The sequence below is a fragment of the Melopsittacus undulatus genome, chromosome 4 (genome assembly GCF_012275295.1).
Source record: "Melopsittacus undulatus isolate bMelUnd1 chromosome 4, bMelUnd1.mat.Z, whole genome shotgun sequence".
In the NCBI taxonomy this organism is placed as follows: Eukaryota; Metazoa; Chordata; class Aves; order Psittaciformes; family Psittaculidae; genus Melopsittacus; species Melopsittacus undulatus.
In genome coordinates, this window is record NC_047530.1 from 19247967 (window position 1) to 19265484 (window position 17518).

At 37.7% G+C, this 17518-nt stretch overlaps 1 protein-coding gene across 1 annotated transcript in view; it reads left to right on the top strand.

The window, feature by feature from the left end:
• Window positions 1–17518, top strand: part of SYNE2 (spectrin repeat containing nuclear envelope protein 2) — a 166728-nt gene that overhangs the window by 45539 nt on the left and 103671 nt on the right. The window contains 15 exon segments of the mRNA XM_034061427.1: window positions 252–417; window positions 1201–1313; window positions 2078–2280; window positions 2649–2768; window positions 2859–3147; window positions 3893–4062; window positions 5988–6300; window positions 6986–7150; window positions 8056–8440; window positions 8898–9004; window positions 9833–9992; window positions 11203–11360; window positions 12734–12889; window positions 13292–13557; window positions 14679–16788. Coding sequence (XP_033917318.1) covers window positions 252–417; window positions 1201–1313; window positions 2078–2280; window positions 2649–2768; window positions 2859–3147; window positions 3893–4062; window positions 5988–6300; window positions 6986–7150; window positions 8056–8440; window positions 8898–9004; window positions 9833–9992; window positions 11203–11360; window positions 12734–12889; window positions 13292–13557; window positions 14679–16788 — 4881 coding nt within the window.

Below are 17518 nucleotides of genomic sequence, written 5' to 3' on the forward strand. Positions count from 1 at the left end.
GCAAGAGTGACTATATGTGTGATTATGTATGCATACAGATGTATGTGTACTGCTCAAGGAGAGTTTAGTTCTTGTATTTACCTATTTTATTAGCTTATTAGTTCAGTATACTTTCAGAAATTATTTTGGCACATAGACAGGACTAATTCCTTTTGCAAAACTCTGCTTGGTACAGCAGCAGCTCTGTACAGGAAACTTCTGCTTGTACTTCAGCATTTTCTTTGTAACAGTTGTCCTTTTTTAATATTTAGGAGATACACCAGAAAATTCTGCAACAAGAACACTATGTGACATTACTTCAAGAAGAGACAGATTGTCCTGATGTGGATGAATTAAATAAGCAGCTTAAATGTGTCACTGATTTATTTAATAAGAAGAAACATGTGTTTCAAGATCACTTCATTGGTGTTCTGAACCGTAAGCAAACACATTTCACATATACATAGGTTTATAGGTTTGTATTGACCGTCATAATCTCTTAAAGGTTATAGAATTGATTTATTCTTGGCTTGGTGTCTGAAACTGCTTCAGGAGCTCAAACAGCTTCAGGGTTCTGAACAAGATAAAGATTTGGATAAAAATGGCTTTTGATTCCAAAAAAACACTCAATCTGAATCGAAATATTTTGTTTCTTATTTTCACATGTAAAAAAAATAGAGGAAATATAAATCATAATTCAGGAAAATATGTCAGAATGTTACGTGAAAAAATACAAAATCAAAATGTTTTCATTTTTTCCAGTCATTTTTTACTTAATCTTAGTTATGAGAATGAATAACATTATTAGGTAATTTTTAGTTTTATACAGATACAGGGTTGTGCAGGTGTAGAATTAGGCCTAAAGATATTCTCATCTTCAGATAGTTTTTGAGTGATATTAATTTGTGTGGAAATGATAAAAGTTGCCAGTAGGCAAACCCAGGAAGCAGACTGTCCCTTCCAAATGCTTATTGTCATAAATATATTTACTGTCAATTAAAAAAAAAGGTATGCATGTAAACATATGAAAGGTATGTTTATTGCCAATTAAAAAAAAGAATGAGCTACAGCATTTTTTGTCACGTGTCTTGGTGTGCAAAGCAACCTTTGACAGTAGCACTGACAAATGTAATTACATATTGTCTGAAATCTTCATGTAAATGGGATTTTCTTTTACACAATACAGTTAATGAAGAAAATTGGAATGTATCTTTTTTTCAGGTCAGTGCAAGAATTTTAATGACTGGTTCAGCAGCACTCAGCTGTCTTTGAAGGACTGCTTTGACCCTTCAGAAACAAAATTGATACTGGAAGAAAGACTGCAGAGGCTGAAGGTAAAGTATTAAAATGTTAAAATTTCTAAAGTTGACTGTACTCTAAGTTTTATTTTTTACACAGGAGACAGTACTTGGGACCAAATTCATTCTACAGTAGTTTTGTAACTTGAGGCTGAAAGAACATTTCTTGTAACTTAAAACGTTATGTCAGTAAGTAGATTGAAAATAAACTATTTCAAAATGGAGTATCAGGGTTCATGTTCAGACTTAGCTGGGCAAGTGAGAGACAAGACAATAGTTAGTGAAAGTCAATGGACCAAATCCTTTAATGTGCAAAGATGCAGAAAATCAAATAGGTGGAGACTAAAATGAAATTCTGACCCCAACTTGACTCAAATATGAAAAATTGCATTCACTTTGCTGTAGCCAGATTTTCACTCTAAAGTCAGACAGAATCAACAGAAAAGAGGGAAAGTCACAACATCTGTCAGCAGCAATCACAGTTAAGCAGCAGAAGACATAGTGATGCCAGCGCTACATTTGAATGCAGCTTGCCTGTTTCTTCTCTGTGTATTTGTACTGTAGAGAGGAAAATCCAAGTCATCTGCCTTACTTTCTCCTTATTTTGCAAACAGCAAATTTTCCATTTACAAGTGGAATCGTCAGCAAATTGTCAGTTAACATATATTCTGTTTCAGGGACTGGAACTGCTGTAGAAAATATTATGGAGATAGCAGGAATTGAAAAACTCTTGTAACATAAATATCTATTATACAACAGAAAATTTGACAGATGCATCTTGTGTTTGTATTCTTATTCAGCACTTCCTAACATCTGAAGGTAAAGACAGAGATATCCAGGAGGTTAAAACTTTATTGAATAAAGTGAAGCATTACTTGCCCAAAGCAAGCATTAACCACCTTAACAGCCGTGTGAGAGATCAAGAAGCAGAATTACAAAGATTGATCTCCAAATGTCAGAAACGGACAAAGGAACTTGGTGCTTCTCTCCAGCAGCTCAGTAGGTAGGGAACTAATGTAGTTTCTGACATTTTAATCACAAGGGATACAAAATGATTCATTATTAAACAGTCATAGTGAATGGCAAACAACTCTGCTTTTTATTAAAGATGGATTTTCATAAAGGGTAATGAGTGTTTTGTTGTATGCTTCTTGTGTTTTTTCACTTCACAGGAGACTCAGTGTTATATGGGAGTATGTGCTTATAGATAGTCTCAGTGACATGAACTGAGAAACTAAAAATTAAGCTTGTGCTTAAAACTGCATGATGAGGTACATTACATTACTTTTTCAGCAAAACACTGCTGTCAGCAGGTTTTAGTCATGTAATGTCTCTTATATTGACCTATGTCTGTATTTATATTCTCTGTAGCCTTGAAGAAAGCAGTACAGTCTTGGAAGGATGGCTCACTGCTCAGGAAGAAAAACTGAAAGAGATCAAAAACGATGAGACAAAACTTGAAAAGTTGTATAGAACACTGTTAATGCAGAGGTATTATTTTCTTTGGTCTCTATCTAAGAACTGTCTTCTAAAGAAGTTGTCACAACAAATAGATGTTTATTAGTTTTTTGTGTTTTTCAGAAAACCATTTGACTCCATAGCTCAGCTTGCAAGTTCCTTGAGGGAGGCTGGGCTAACAGAATATCAGGCTGTTTCAGAAGCCAGTGATCTTATTAGTAGATACCAGGCACTGATAACACATGTAAGTGAAATGGCAGGGAATACTGAGAGACTTCCTGTGGAAGGACAGAATTTTGAAGAACTTGCCCAGGATGTTTCTTGCTGGATCAAAAAGCTCGAGGAGGCTATTAATAAGCTGAGTTCACAGGAAAGTGAGTTGCCATCAGACAAAAGGATTAATCAAGTAAAGGTATTGGGTAAAAAGTATTCCTTTTCCACTTCATAGTTCATGCTAATATCAGGGGAATGTTTTATGAGTCACTACCTCATAAAAGATACTGTCACTGCTGCTTGCCTGTGGTTTTGTGACTTATTTGGGGCAGAGATGTGTGTTTGGATGGGTTGATTGATTTGTTTTTGTGTAGTTTATTACGCACATGAGATTCTCTGTTGCATGTCTGGGTGGAGCAGCACCCGGTGGTTGTGCACCTTCCCATCATAGCCTGCTCCAGAGGTGAAGAGGGTGGTCAGTATTATAGCTGGGACATCTCTCATGGCTTTTCAGATGTGCTGAAGTGCCATTGTACTGGGCTGCTCCACTGCCTGAGTGGTGGGTCTTTCAGGCCTCTTCAGTATCTCCTCTCTCTGACTACTTAGGATAAAGATGCTGGGTTTTACATGTGGAAGAGGTGGCATTGTGACAAATCTCTTTCTCTAAGATTTGAAGCATTTTTTTTTATTTATCAGCACAATACTGTGAGTTGGTTTGGGCTTTTTTAATGTAGAGAACAATTAATATATCAGCTTCGTTATCCCAGACATTCTAAAACTAGGTGATCTGTCTGTTTATGAATCAATTATGTAATATATTGGAAGGAGAATTCTTTTGTCTTGAACAGCAGCATACAAAGTATGAACAAATCATTGGTAGTACCTTATATTTTGTACCCAAAAATAGTTGTGGATGTACTGTGTTTGCTTTTTGTTTAATACAGGAAATCACAGCTCTCAAAGATGCAGGAGAGGCCAAAATACAGAACATGGTAGCTCTAGGAGAAACTTTAATGAGAAATGAAAAAAATAAGAAGCCAATGGTTCAGCAGACTATTTCTGAGCTCCAGCACAAGTGGGAAAGCATCTGTCAGCTAGCCACTGAATATAGAAGGTAATGTGGAATTTGCCAAGCGGTAATCCTGCTATACTGACTTTCTTCTCTTCTTGCTGTACCAGTTCCATTAAATCTGTGTCCAATAGCAGAAAGAGATACCTCATTAGGTACATTAGTCATGTAATGTCTCTACATGAAGGGAGCAGAATGAGATACCTACAGAAATACTTGTCTTTCTGCAGTGTTGGATTGAAAGGTCAAGCTGGGGGTGTAGCCAGGAGGTGTAAGGAATGTGGCAGGACAGCTGATGGGGGCTGCCCAGCTTGCCTCAGATTTGCTTTTGATACTGAAGTAGCTCAGCCACTCCTGTAAGAATATGGAAAAAAAAAACCAAAAAACCCAAACAAATACGCACCCAATGCTCCTTGTTTCATTAGGCTGTGCAGTGAGGGTACACTGATTTAGCCACTGTGGTGGCCCTTCCCTGCTCTGTGCCCCAGGCGTGGTCCCTAGCAGAGATGGGATCTGCCTTTCCACAGATTTGTACTGTTTCAGAAGAGAGTCTGGGGTAAATCTAGGAAGTTGGGATTTTTTAATTGTTTTTAAAGCCTGTTTTGTTCTGGCTTTCTGAGAGGCTTTCTCGGCTGTCGCAGCTGGTAAAGGCACTTTAGTGTTGCTGGCACTGTGGCAACTGTGTCTGAGAGACAGATTGATCTTTTAAAACATATCAAATGATTGCAGGTGTGTTGCATAAACATAAACTTGCGCATACAGACACTTTCAAGAGATTTGTTTGCCATAGCCTCCTTGAACCAGCTTTAAGTAAAAGCACTGGGAACTTTGCTGTATGCTTCTTTAAAAATGTCCAGGGAATGAATCACTAAAGCAAGTATTTTTGAGAATATTCTGTTGCCTTCTCTTATTACTGAGCACTTGGTGAAAGCAATACAAGTGGCATTCAGAAAGGCAGAGCATTGGCTGTAGTGGATCCAGTACAGCAGAATGCAGAGCACCCTCTTCACAGTATGTTGGAGGGAGGAGATGGGGTGCTGAGTATGTCTGAAGAGATGTTCAGGACCTTGCAGGATCAGATATGTGAATAACAGGTGTGACATGGTGATGGTAGCAGTGCAAAGCTGAAATAGGGAACTTGAGGCAAGAGTACTTAACATATGTGAGGCTAACACTTTTTTTCTTATTTTCAAAAAAATATGAATCATAAGGGGCAAAAAGTGAAACACTTAAGCTTTGCTTTTGTTCTTACTTATGTACTTTACAGAATTGTAACCAGAATTTATTTATTTGGATTTGATTGTGTGGGATCATAATTTCAGATGCTGGCATTTAAGTTCCATCTGGAAAATATTTGAGCTTCATCACTAAATGTGAACATAGAAATCTTACTTTTGTCTCACTGATCATAGTTGCATATTTCTTGTGGGCAAATGTAACTTGTTCACCTGCAGCAGGCCAGCATGCATGCTCATAGAGCTCACAGTCTGCAGTCCAATGTCAAGGTCAGGAAAGTAGGCACTGGATTGTGCTAGCATGACCCATATTCCATATGCTAGTTTTGTTGTGGTATCTCTGAAACACTCCTGTGCTTCCCATCTCAACTAATGCAATGTGTGTCATCTACAGAACATTCCCTTTCAGGAGGCTGTCATAAGAAGTTGTTACAGAAAATGGATTCATAGCCATTCTATAGCTTTTAAACAGAACTTCTGCTGTAATAAAAAGTGAAAAACTATGAAGCCTGAACGTCACATCTCAGATGCTAGAAACTAAGGCTTTAGAAGGCTAGGGTTTAAGCGGGTTAGTCGCTTGTCCAGTTCAGTAGCAATAACTTCAGTAATTTAAAACCTAAAAAAAAAGTATTCAGCATGCTTAAGTTCAGTCTAATAGCTGATTTGTTCAGTTTGACATTTTCTAGGAAATCAGTAAAAACATTTAATACTATTAAACACAGTATTTTTTTGTAGTCCTCAGGAGCAGCTTCAGTTCAACAGGGAGCAGTACGAGCAAAGCAGAGAAGATCTGAGACTAGCTTTAACTAATCTGGAAAAACAGCAACAGGAGATAGGTTTTGCCCTTCAACCTGGTTTACAAGAGAAGCAAGCTCAGCTGACAAACTATTCAAGCCTCCTGCAGAAAGCAGAAGATTTGACTTCCCTATTTAATGAATTGAAAAGACAAGAAGATTACCTACAGGGTCACACTGGGGATCCTTGCTTCACAGAGTTGGACTGGTTGGAACTAAAGCAACAGCATGAAAATCTGCTTAGCCAGCTACAGGTTGGAACCTCACTCTCTTTCCTTACAGGATTATTGGTATGCCTGTTGATTGCAGTTCTCAACTGTTTGCCTGTAGTGTCATTCAGATGGCAAGTTTATAGGTAAAACTGGGGGTTGAAAGTTCCTCTGTAGAACAGGGAATTTCCCCTTCCTCCCCCCACCCCGTGGGGAAAAGGGCACCAGAATATCATTTTTTTTTTTCACCACCTTGTGCTTTTCAGAGGGATAAATTTAAACAAAACTCCAAGCCACAATAGGTTGGTTATTTATTTTTTTTCTTTTGGAAGGATGAATGGCTTTTCCTGCATCTTGTTTGTTATTGGTTCCATCCAGTTTAATGCAAATTGCTTTTGCACCGTTTGTGGCATTCTGCATCTAATCTTAAATCTATTTTGATTAGCAGACATCACTGTTACAGGTATATTATTACGGAGTACAAACTCCTCTGCTTCCTGCTACTAATCCTCTGCTTCCTGCTACTAATGAACATTTTGTTCGCCATGGAGGCCATGATGTGCTGGGAAGAGGGCCAAGTATTTTTTGTGAACCTGTGGTTAGCTATATATTTTATAGCAGGCAGTTTTGTTGTGCTGTTGAGGTCCTGGGAAAGCTGTAATAGTCTGTGGGTAAATTACATTTGTTTAAGCTAATGGTAGACTAATCCTAGAAATTTCTTGGTTTCTAGACCATAGTGCAGACATTGGAAAGTCATGTTCAAGAACACCAGCAGTTTCAGGATATGGTATCAGGCCTGAGCACTGAGCTGAAAACTCTCTCTGAGAAGCTTGCTGATTGTGGAGGTCCAGCAACAGAGCAACCATCATCGGAGCAAGCCCAGTTGAAATCACAGGTATGCTGCACACTTTGCATCATGGAGAAAGAGGGTCTATGTCCTAGGGGCTTGTGCAGACCATCACATTTATTAACAAGAACCGGTAATGTGTCAAACCCCCCAAAAATAAGAAATCTTTCAAAAATATGAAGTATATCTTATATTCATTTTATCAAGATAACTGTAGGGCTAAGCACAGTCTTAATGAACTAAGTGGACTTTTATTGTCAGCTGAATTGAAGATAGAATTGTCCTAGCTCAAGCACACAGGCTTCTTCAATTTTGTTGCTTCGTTTGGGGTTTTTTGTTGTTGTTGTTTGTGGAGGTTTTTTTTTTTGTTTTCTCTCTCTTGGCATAACTAGGAGAGAGATTAAATTTGGTGTTAGTTGGTGTCTTTAAATTAGCTAGAGCAGAAAGCTTAGGAAGATGTTGGTTAACATTTTTAAGAAGCATCCTTCACACATGAGTAGACATTTGTGTGCACTTTGACAGGTTGGATAACAAAGTCTTGTAGCTGTGAGCATAGAGAGCTACTGAAAGCTGAGAAAATAGCTCAGATATGGATCACTGCAATTTCCCATCCTCCAGTATTTGCTATACCTCTAACTAGGAAAAAGGAGTAAGAGAGGGTGGGGATTATTTGCTTAGAACTTGGAAAGGTCATCACGCACCTCACAACATACCATCTGATTATTTTATCATTGTCTTGATGCTTATAGCTTCAGGTGTTCTCTGCTTATTAAAATGACTAAATTCACTAGTTTAGTATTTGGTCTTTTGCAGCAAATAGGTCTGCATGTGCTTTTCCGCGCACTTCGTTGTTCACAACAAATGTTTATGATTTTAATGATTGACTTTACATCTTAACATTAAGTATATTGAGTGAGGATACTTTCCAGTAGAATGTTTCTTTGTGTTTAAAGGAACAACAAGGACCTCTTCGTCAATGCGAAGACACGTTAAAGAAGATTTTGGTTTTAGCAGAAACCATTAAACAAAACACCTCTTCACCAGGACAGAAGTTTATTAAGGATGAGATTGAAACACTTCAGAGTGAACACAGAAGTCTGAAAGAGAGACTTGAAAATGTCAAGCAAAAGAAAGAAAATATTTCAAGTGGAGCCCTTGAGTTTAAAGATGAGTTTGGTACTGAAATACAGATGAAAGATAAGGCAGATACAATGTTGAAGAGAGACATACAGATCACATCTGATACTCCTATTGCTGCAGAAGAGAGCCTGACTGCATTGGAATTAAAGGAGCCTTCGGAAAAGCATGATGTGAGTATATTTGTTGTCAGTAATGATAGTGGAAGATGGGTTAAAAAGGCATCTGTCTCTCAGATGCATCCTTTATTTCACTGAAATTACGCCTTCTGTAAGTACGTGTGTATAAACATCAAAGATGTGGGGAAGAACTCCCTTAACTTGTTATAAGAAGTCTGTAACAAGCCAGTAGTATCTATTAAAAAGAGTAGTATAGCTTTCTCTTGCACTGAATTAGAACAGGTATCGTTGATCAGGACACAGAGGAAAAAGGTATATAGATGAGAAAATTTCAGATACACTTCTGTGAATGAACTCTGAGAGCATCTTTTAAACCAGTAAGGCTTGTTTACAACTGCAGCACAATATTTGTTCTGTTTGTTTTCCTAGATAACAAATGTTCCCATTCAGAGGTTTAATGGTAATTTACAGTCACACAAATAGGTTTTGTTTGATATAATTTCTCTTGGGGTCAAGATGTAAATGGAAATATGACAGAGAAAGAGAAGCAAAATGTTTTCCACTTTTGGAGGAAAACAGTGTATTGTCAGACAGCCTTTTGCAGGGTGTCTGTCAAAGCAAGGATGAATTTGGGCAGACTGTTCAGGTGCCTGACCAGTATGTTCGAATACATGTCAGTGTATATATATCCATGTGTGTCTGTCCACTAGAAATGCATTTTTAATTCCTTAAAATTTGTAGTCTTACAGAGACTTAATTTACTTATCTGATGAAAGGAGTAATAAGATATCTTTTCCAAATTATCCCTTCAGCTTTGCACATGAGAAGTGTGTGAGAGATCAATGTGATGATCTTTATAAGCCCACAGGGCTTGGACGCACTTTCTCCATGATACAAAACCTGCAACATACCTGTGATTCCAGCAGGTTTGGTCAACTGCGTGGTGACAAACGAGATGTAATGAGAGGTCACTGACCTGGAACTGCTGATCTTTAGGGGACATAAAGGAAGACAGTCACACTGTAAACAACTTCACATGCACAAAGCTGAAGGAACAATTCGGAGACCTCCCTCACTGACATGACCATTGAGTGGTAACAGCAGTAGGGAGAGACGACCATCAAAATTATGAGAGCAGAAACCATCTATCCTGGCATTTTTGGAGAAGGAGCAAGACCAGTAGTTAAAAGTTGCCAAATGTGTCTAAATAGAAACTTCTATGACAGTATTAAAAATCATGTGAGCACTTACCCCAGTTCACTGTCTCCTGAAACTCTTCAAAGTGATTAAGGTCCTGATATGGCAAACTGATCTGAACAGGTGTTGGTAAAATACTCTGGGTTTAGGTTACCTCAGCCTTTTCCTTCATTCATTAAGTTAATTGAAGATAGCTTGTGGAGTGTGTAATTCCTTTTTAAACTCAGATTTTGTACTGTGGCTTTTACTAGGTGTAAACATTTTGTCTTTTTCAAAGCAGGGGGATGCTGATAAGGAAAGCCCAAGTATGGAAAAGCCTGTTAGAGTTCAAGATGAAGTTCTGGACTGTGCAGTTCAGGGTGGGGAAGCAGAACTGGAAAGACATCAGGATGGTGTTGTTATTGAAGGTGATGACACAAGAAAGGCAACCCATCCAGCTGAGGTAACTGAACAGGAGATTATGCAACAGTGATTGAGTCTAAGGGTATATGTAGTGGGGATACCTCTAATAAATAGTAAAAACCTCAAGTTACATCAAGCTAGTTTTGTCTGATGTGCTGTATACTTCATATGCATTAACTCTCTGAATCCTTTTCTGTACATTTAAAATCAATATGGAGGGATTTTTTTTTTCTTCATTAGTGGTTTCCTGAGGATATTGCATTCTGAGTCACCTGGATGTATTGTGAGGTCATCTTACCATTTTCCTTGAATTCTGTTATTGCACTTGAGTCTCATTAATTTAGATTTCTAATTTACATATTCTGCATGTATGAGGCTGCATTTGAAATGCTGTGTCCTGTTTTGTGCACCCTGGTACAAGGGGAATAGTGGCAGACTAGAGCAGCATTTAGGAGTTGGAACCATAAGTGGGGAGGCTAAGTTCATGTTGGAGATAGAAAGCCTAAGAGGCGTATAAGCAGTGTAGTTGTGACAAGATGGAGCACAGTATGCACCCATGAGCTGGCTGAGAATTAGGGTAAATTTATTTATTCTAGTTGTTCTGGGCTACTTTCAGTACATCTGAATTGTAGCCACTAACTGAGATATCTGTGCAGCATGGACAGGTCCCTGATGCTGTGCTTTCCCCCAGGGTCATACTGCAAGGATTCGCCGTTCTTTAGTGTATGTGGTTGGCTGATTTATTTTATCTGTCTCCATATGATAAACAAACTTGGGCAGAACTTGCTGTCAGCAAATACCTTAGAATGCACATACAGCAAATCCCCAGGCTGCCCATGGGAATAACCTGCCTGGCTGGGTGTCCGAACCACAGACTCTCTGTCTACAGTACAAGATTGGAGCCCCAGGAAAAAGATAAACCTCTTAAAAAGTGCATTCAAGACTGCATCCAGGGGTACACAGCTCAAGGTCCATGCTTGGAATAATGAAAGATGAACAGCATAGGTCAGAGGAATTAAATCTGCAATTTTCCTACAAATTTATATTAGAATTATAGCACTGCTGCTTCTAAGTGGTTTCCTCTGCCATAACCCTGCCCGCAATAAATTGAAATGTAACTGTGGTTTTCCTTATCTACCTGTAATTATGGGCTTTATAACTTTGTCATCTTGAGCACTGTTATCACTACTGAGCAGGTTTGGTTAGGGCTTTTTGAATACTTGTTTGCTTGTTTGTTTTCATATCTTACAAAAAAGGAGAAATGTAGCAATGTCAAGAATCAATCATATAAAGAAGACATGGAGCAGGTTCAAGAAAAGTTGTGCCAGAAGAGTTGTGTCCCAAAATCTTCAGCAGCTGAGAAAGATAGTCTGGAACCTAATCCCTCAGTTTTTTCACATCAGGTAACCCACATTCTGTTATTTCAAGCTAAATTTCCACGTGGGCTTCAGCTGAAATTCTGTTGTAAAAGAAGAGAAATTATTGTCACATCAAAATTGAGACCATTGTGTATAGTTCTGCTTTGTGTCAGTGGTAGTTACGAACTTTATCCAAAGTGCTAGCCACACCGTATTTTTCAGTGGATATGTTCAAAAAGAGAAATATTCTCTTTCAGAGCCATCATAATCAATCTTCATGATATTTAGAGTTTCTATTTAAATTATTAATCAATGCAACTTATTTCCATGTTATTGTAGTTAGCTGTGATAGTTTTGCCGTCACAAGGAGGGCAGATCAGAAAACTGAAATCCAAGGGTGATCCAGTATAAGAAAATAAATGAAATAGAGAAAGGAGAATTAATTCAAGCTGAATGAATAACGAAGTACAAATTTGAGAGGGATGTGAATGTCCTTGAATGCATACAGAGGAGAGCAACAAAACTTGTGAAAGGTCTGTAAGAGTTGTCTTATTAAGAGCAGCTCTCTACAGCTTCCTGAGGAGAGGTGGAGAAGGGTGATGCTGATCTCCCTGGTATCCATGATAGCATGCATGGGAATGGTCTAAAGCTACACCAGGAGAGGTTTAGACTAGACATTAGGAAGCATTTCTTTACCAAGAAGGTGATCATATACTGAACAGGCTTCCTAGAGAGGTGGTTGGTGCCTGTCAGTTTTTTAGAGTCATTTGGACAATGCCTTTAATAACATGCTTTAACTCTTGGTCAGCCCTGAAGTGGGCATACAGTTGGACTAGGTGATGGCTGTAGGTACCTTCCGACTGAAAATATTCTATTCTATTCTATTCTATTCTATTCTATTCCACATTGACTGCTTTTCACTTCTAAATGTGATCTTTAAGTATGTGTTTAAGCATGCCAAACTTGGGGTTTGCAAAGAGAAGGGGAAGTAGGTTTTGCTGATTTCCTGAGGAAGGTATTGGATAAGAAAGGATTTAGACTGAGGGCTGTGCCTTAGCCTGAAGCCAGAGTCCTGTTTTCTCAGTTTCCCTTGGGCCTAAATTGTGAAGAGTCAGCAGTGGAGCCCTGGCTTTGTACCTGAAAAACTGTAGCTGATTAGCAACACCTTCTTAACTTCTCATTTTTTCATTCCTCTCCAACCATCTGATGATACTGAAAACATATAGGAAACATTAAAACTAGTGTCTGGGGAGATTGATACTATCTATGTGTCTATGTATATGGGGAGGCAGTGTCACAATATATGTTGAGACCATCGTGGAACAAACAAAATGTCTACACAGCAAGGTTGAGGTTTTTCTTAGTGTCAGGACGCTTTACTGTGTGTTTTGATGTGTTTCTATTTCATTCTGGTAAAGTGGATTTACTCTTCACTCTGTGTCCAGAAGGAGCTACTTCCTGGAGAGCAAGTAAACACTGAATATTTTGAAGAGGAACAAAAGGTCAATGAGCTGAAAAATGAAGTGGCTGAACTGGATATTGTGCTTATAAATGAACAATTAAAAGAGCTGGAGGTATGGAAAGTGCAAAGCCATTCCTCATTGTTAATGTAGTGATACACTTACAGAATTATGATGCACTTGGGCAAAATCAAATTGTTGCATATCATCTTATCTGAAGTTTGACTGCATGATTAATCAGTATGTCTGCCAGGTAATCTACAAACACTGTGCCTTAATGCAAGTATGTCCATGTAAATACCATATTTTGTACTGCTGTACTAGAGTGCAGTAGTAGATAGACCTATAATTGCACATGTGCTTCCATGATATGCACAGGCATGCATGTTCATTTGCATGTGAATGAACAAGTGTATATTTGTAGATATATTGGTATTTAACTATATTTTGTGTTGAAAGCTGAAAGTGTTATGAGATCCGCTTTTAATCCCCTCTCTGTGGTGGGCTTGATCGTAGAATTTACAAGCTGAACTGGAAACATGGAAGGCAAAATCTTTGTGTCATAGTCAAGAAGCTTTTCCCAGTGCAACAGGATCAAACAGAGCAGGGCTGCAAACCACAGATCCTACAGTGCCCTGCTGGGACAGGCTGATTCAAGAACTTGATGCCATTAAGGAAGTGAAGCAACAACAGTACTGTTTAATTAATGAGTACCAGAAAAATCTTTCTGCTGCACAGTCCTCAATGAAAAATCTGTCAACAGAAAAAGATAACATAAAGCTGTAAGTATAGTTGAGGGTTTCTGACAATAAGTTGCAGAACAAATATGGTCCTAGACTGAATTTTGTGCCATGCTTGAATAATGCTCAGCAAGAACACGATGTTTTATCCATCTCATTAATATTGGGTATCCAGAGAAGTGTCATCAGTTTGTAAATTTAAGAACCTTAAACAGAAGCATTTGCAGGGGTTCTCTGCTAATCTTTAGCAACATCAACTCTTTTATATTTTTAGGCAAAACAAAGAAATGGTTGCTGTGATCAAAACCTACGTAAAAGCCATATTAAAATAATTTTTAAAATTTATGGTAGATGTGAAATACTAATTTTTCTTTAAGGACTCATCAGTTCTGTTTTTTCCTGAGTGAAATATCTCATTACTCTGAAAATTAATCTTATTTGATAGGAAGAATTCTGTGGCAGGAAGTAAGTCTGCAGTATCAATTCAGAGGTAACCAATGCACACAAAATATTTAGCACCTTTTATGAATTAGCCTTCAAAACATGGAACTAGCCTATCATTCACAATAATGTATCACAATAATTTTAAAATCTTTAAAATAAATAATGTTCATTTACAACACAGATTCACAAAAATAAAAATCTAGCTGCTAAATGTATTTTAGGTGGGAATTTCAAAATACTCCTGGAAATAAAAGATGAGTAGATAATCTCTTGAATAAATGGGAATTTTTAAAGTTTTTCCTATAACTAAGCTCTATCTTCATCATAAATCAGAAATGACCATAAAATATTAATTGACTTAGAGATGAACAAACACTGTTGTTGATTTTTTAAATTTTATTTATTGTAACTTTAAAGGGAGGCTACAGTGCTTTAGGAAATCATACATTCTGTATTAACAAATACTGCAGTTTTAGAGAATATGAATTAGAATATACCTTTCTTGCAGTTATCTAGAAATAACTAGTGCTGTACAGATAAGCAAGAAATAATGATACTGAAACAGTGGTGAGGAAATTTGTGAGAACATTGAGAGATACATTTGATTAAATGAATAAAGTAATTTTCCTAAAAACTAAAATATTTTTTAAAAAATGTGTCTATTCCATGTTTTAGGAGTTTGTTTTGTTATTCTTAAACACTACTTATGTATTTGGCAGGGGCCCTATGAACAACACAGTTCTTCTGGAGAAAATTAAGGCATGCATAGAGTCCTTAAAAAAGGAAAGAGATGTCTTAAACCAGTTGAAGACTCAGCAAGAAAGTTTATCTCAGCATTTAACATGCATGGATAAAGTGCTAACTGAAAGCCAAATGAGGCAACTGGAGCAATGGTGGCAACACATGGAACAAACAGTGCAAAAGAAACATGATCAAGTTGCAGCAGAAATCGATGAATTTAACCTGCTTATGGATAAAGCACAGGATATTCAGAGACTGATACAAGAACAGTATGTACAAGCAGAGTTACATTCCTCAGCTGCAGGAAAAGCCAATTACCCTGTACTTTGGACTACAGAGCTACAGGACATTAAACGCGGTCTTTCTCTATTAAAAAGAAGGATTGAACTGCAGATGAAAAGAATTTGGAGTCATCAAGAGAAGGTAGCTTTGGAGAACTCTATACATGATTTGCAGAGCAAATTGGAAGCATTATCAGCACAACAGACTCTTCGAGAGGATGTTCAGGTCACTGGTCCTGCTCTCATGAAAAATGAAATTATGAAGAAGCTGAAAGAAAATATTTCATGGGTCAAAGATTCACTGTCCTCTCTTGATCAGAAAGCAGCACTTTTTCCCAGTGATGTTGAATCACAAATCAGAAGTTGTCAGCTTCTAATCACAGAAGTTCAAAACAGAGAACCTGTGATTGTATCTCTGAATTACGGGCTCCAGCACATCATTCCCAGCTTAAAGCCAGAGGAGAGCTCTGATATGACCTTTCTTGTACAAACATTGCAGAATTCATACAAGGCTCTTGTTTTAAAATCAGCTCAAAGACTGCAGCATCTAGAGCTCCAGCTGGAGGAGAGGCAAAAACTTACTGCAGAAGTAGAAAAAGTTCACTGTCAGCTTCGCAATGCTGAGATTCTTGCCAGGCCTGACATGAACCAAAGCAACACATGGTCAGAGTTAATCAATCAACAAGCTATTTTTAAGGAGATTTTAAAGGACATACAGAAAATAGAAGGGCTTATCTCATCCCACTGTGCAGAAAGCCAGGTCACAGTTGGGGAACTGAGCCTGTCTGAACAACTGTTTTTGATTGATCAGTTAAGAAGTCTGAAGAACAGAGCAAGGAAGACACAGAGGCAAATTCAGAGTAAACTTCAAGAAGTAGAAAGAAAGATAGTTGTCTACAAAGAGTTTGCTGAAGAAGTAATTTTACTGCAGAGAGATCTTGACGATCTGCATTCTGGTGAAATTAACCTGGAAGAAGATGAATTGTTAGGTGCCCAGGTGGAAGTGAAGGATAAATGCAAAGCACTTCAAGAAAAAGTAATAGTGTTTCAATCCAATTTGTCACAAATAATGAAGTACAAAGAAATCTTTGAATGTGTAGGCCTAAAATGGGACACACTGCAGCTGGATGAATTGCAAACTAATTTTTTAAAAATTAAAAATAAAATTAAAGGGAAGATAATACATTTTGATAATGTTGTTAGGGAATATGGCAAGATTCAAGCATTGCTAAATGAAATCCAGACTGTGATATCCACTGTAAGAAAAGAAGCTAACCTGCTAAATGATAGCTCTAGCTCTTCTCCTGACAAGGATCTTATATCTGCCTTGATTCTGTTTCAGACAGTTCAACAAATATTGTACTTAATCCAGGAGGCAGCAAATCAGCTAAACAAAAATGAGGTCTTTGATACACCATTCAAAGAATCTAAGAGGAAAGAAATAAAGAACCTGGAGAAAGATGTTGAGGAATTGAATCAGCTTCTTAAAAACTTGGTCTCTGGTCTCCAGGGTGTAAACAAGGAAGGTAAACAGAATGAATCAGAACATCTATCCCACATCATAAAGTATATTCAATCAGAGCTTCAACAGCCACTTCTGGTAGATATAAAAACAATGCAGTATGAAAAGATACGATGGGAAGCAATTCAGAATATGATCCAAGCAAAGTTTTCTGCTATTAAATGGGTAATGGAAAAAGAGAGGGAAAAACAAGAAGAAAAATCTATTGCTGCTGGTACAGATGCAAAATTAGAGACACTGCAAGATCATGAAATACAGCTGAAGACAGACATTGCTGCCCGTGTTGTAAGTATATTTAATAAAAGTAAGGTATGGCTTTATGTCTTTTCCCAATAATCAGATGATTTGTGGGTGACTAGCATTTATGTTTTCATGACTTACATCCTTCTTTTAGTCTAATAACTGAATTAACTCATGATCATCTCTGCATTGGGGGATATGATAGGAATCATGATAAGAAAATAAGGATACAGAAAAATTAGGCTTTTTCAGTTTGGTTATAATCAAGCAGTGGGGATTTGCATAAAAGAAAGGTAAAGGGGAGGAAGGAAAAGGTTGTGTTGAAATATTGAGCTGAAGAGAGACTGGGTGAAATTTTCGTGGGACTATTCTTGGGACTGATTTTAGGTACCATTGTCAGCTGTGACAATGATAAAAATCCCAGAAGTTCCTTATTTCTACTGTAAAGAAAAAGCTTATAAGTTGAGAATGAACAAGGAGAGTAAAGCACAGGTCAAACCAATGGGATCACGCCTCAGGAAGAGTGAGGAAAGGAATGGCAACCAGGATCCAGGGCTTCAATACAAGTTTATAAGGCATTGATAAAGGATTGTTGGAGGGTTGACCTGATTCTTGATGTTTTTGTCAGGTGAAGTCCACTTAAAAAAGAACAGATGGTGTTAGAGGGGTGAGGAGTGTTGAGAGCAGCTAATAAAACTGAATTTGCTCAAGCTGGTAAACTGGGGACAAATGGGAAATCTAGCTGAGACGTAATTAAGCAGGGGGTAGACTTAAT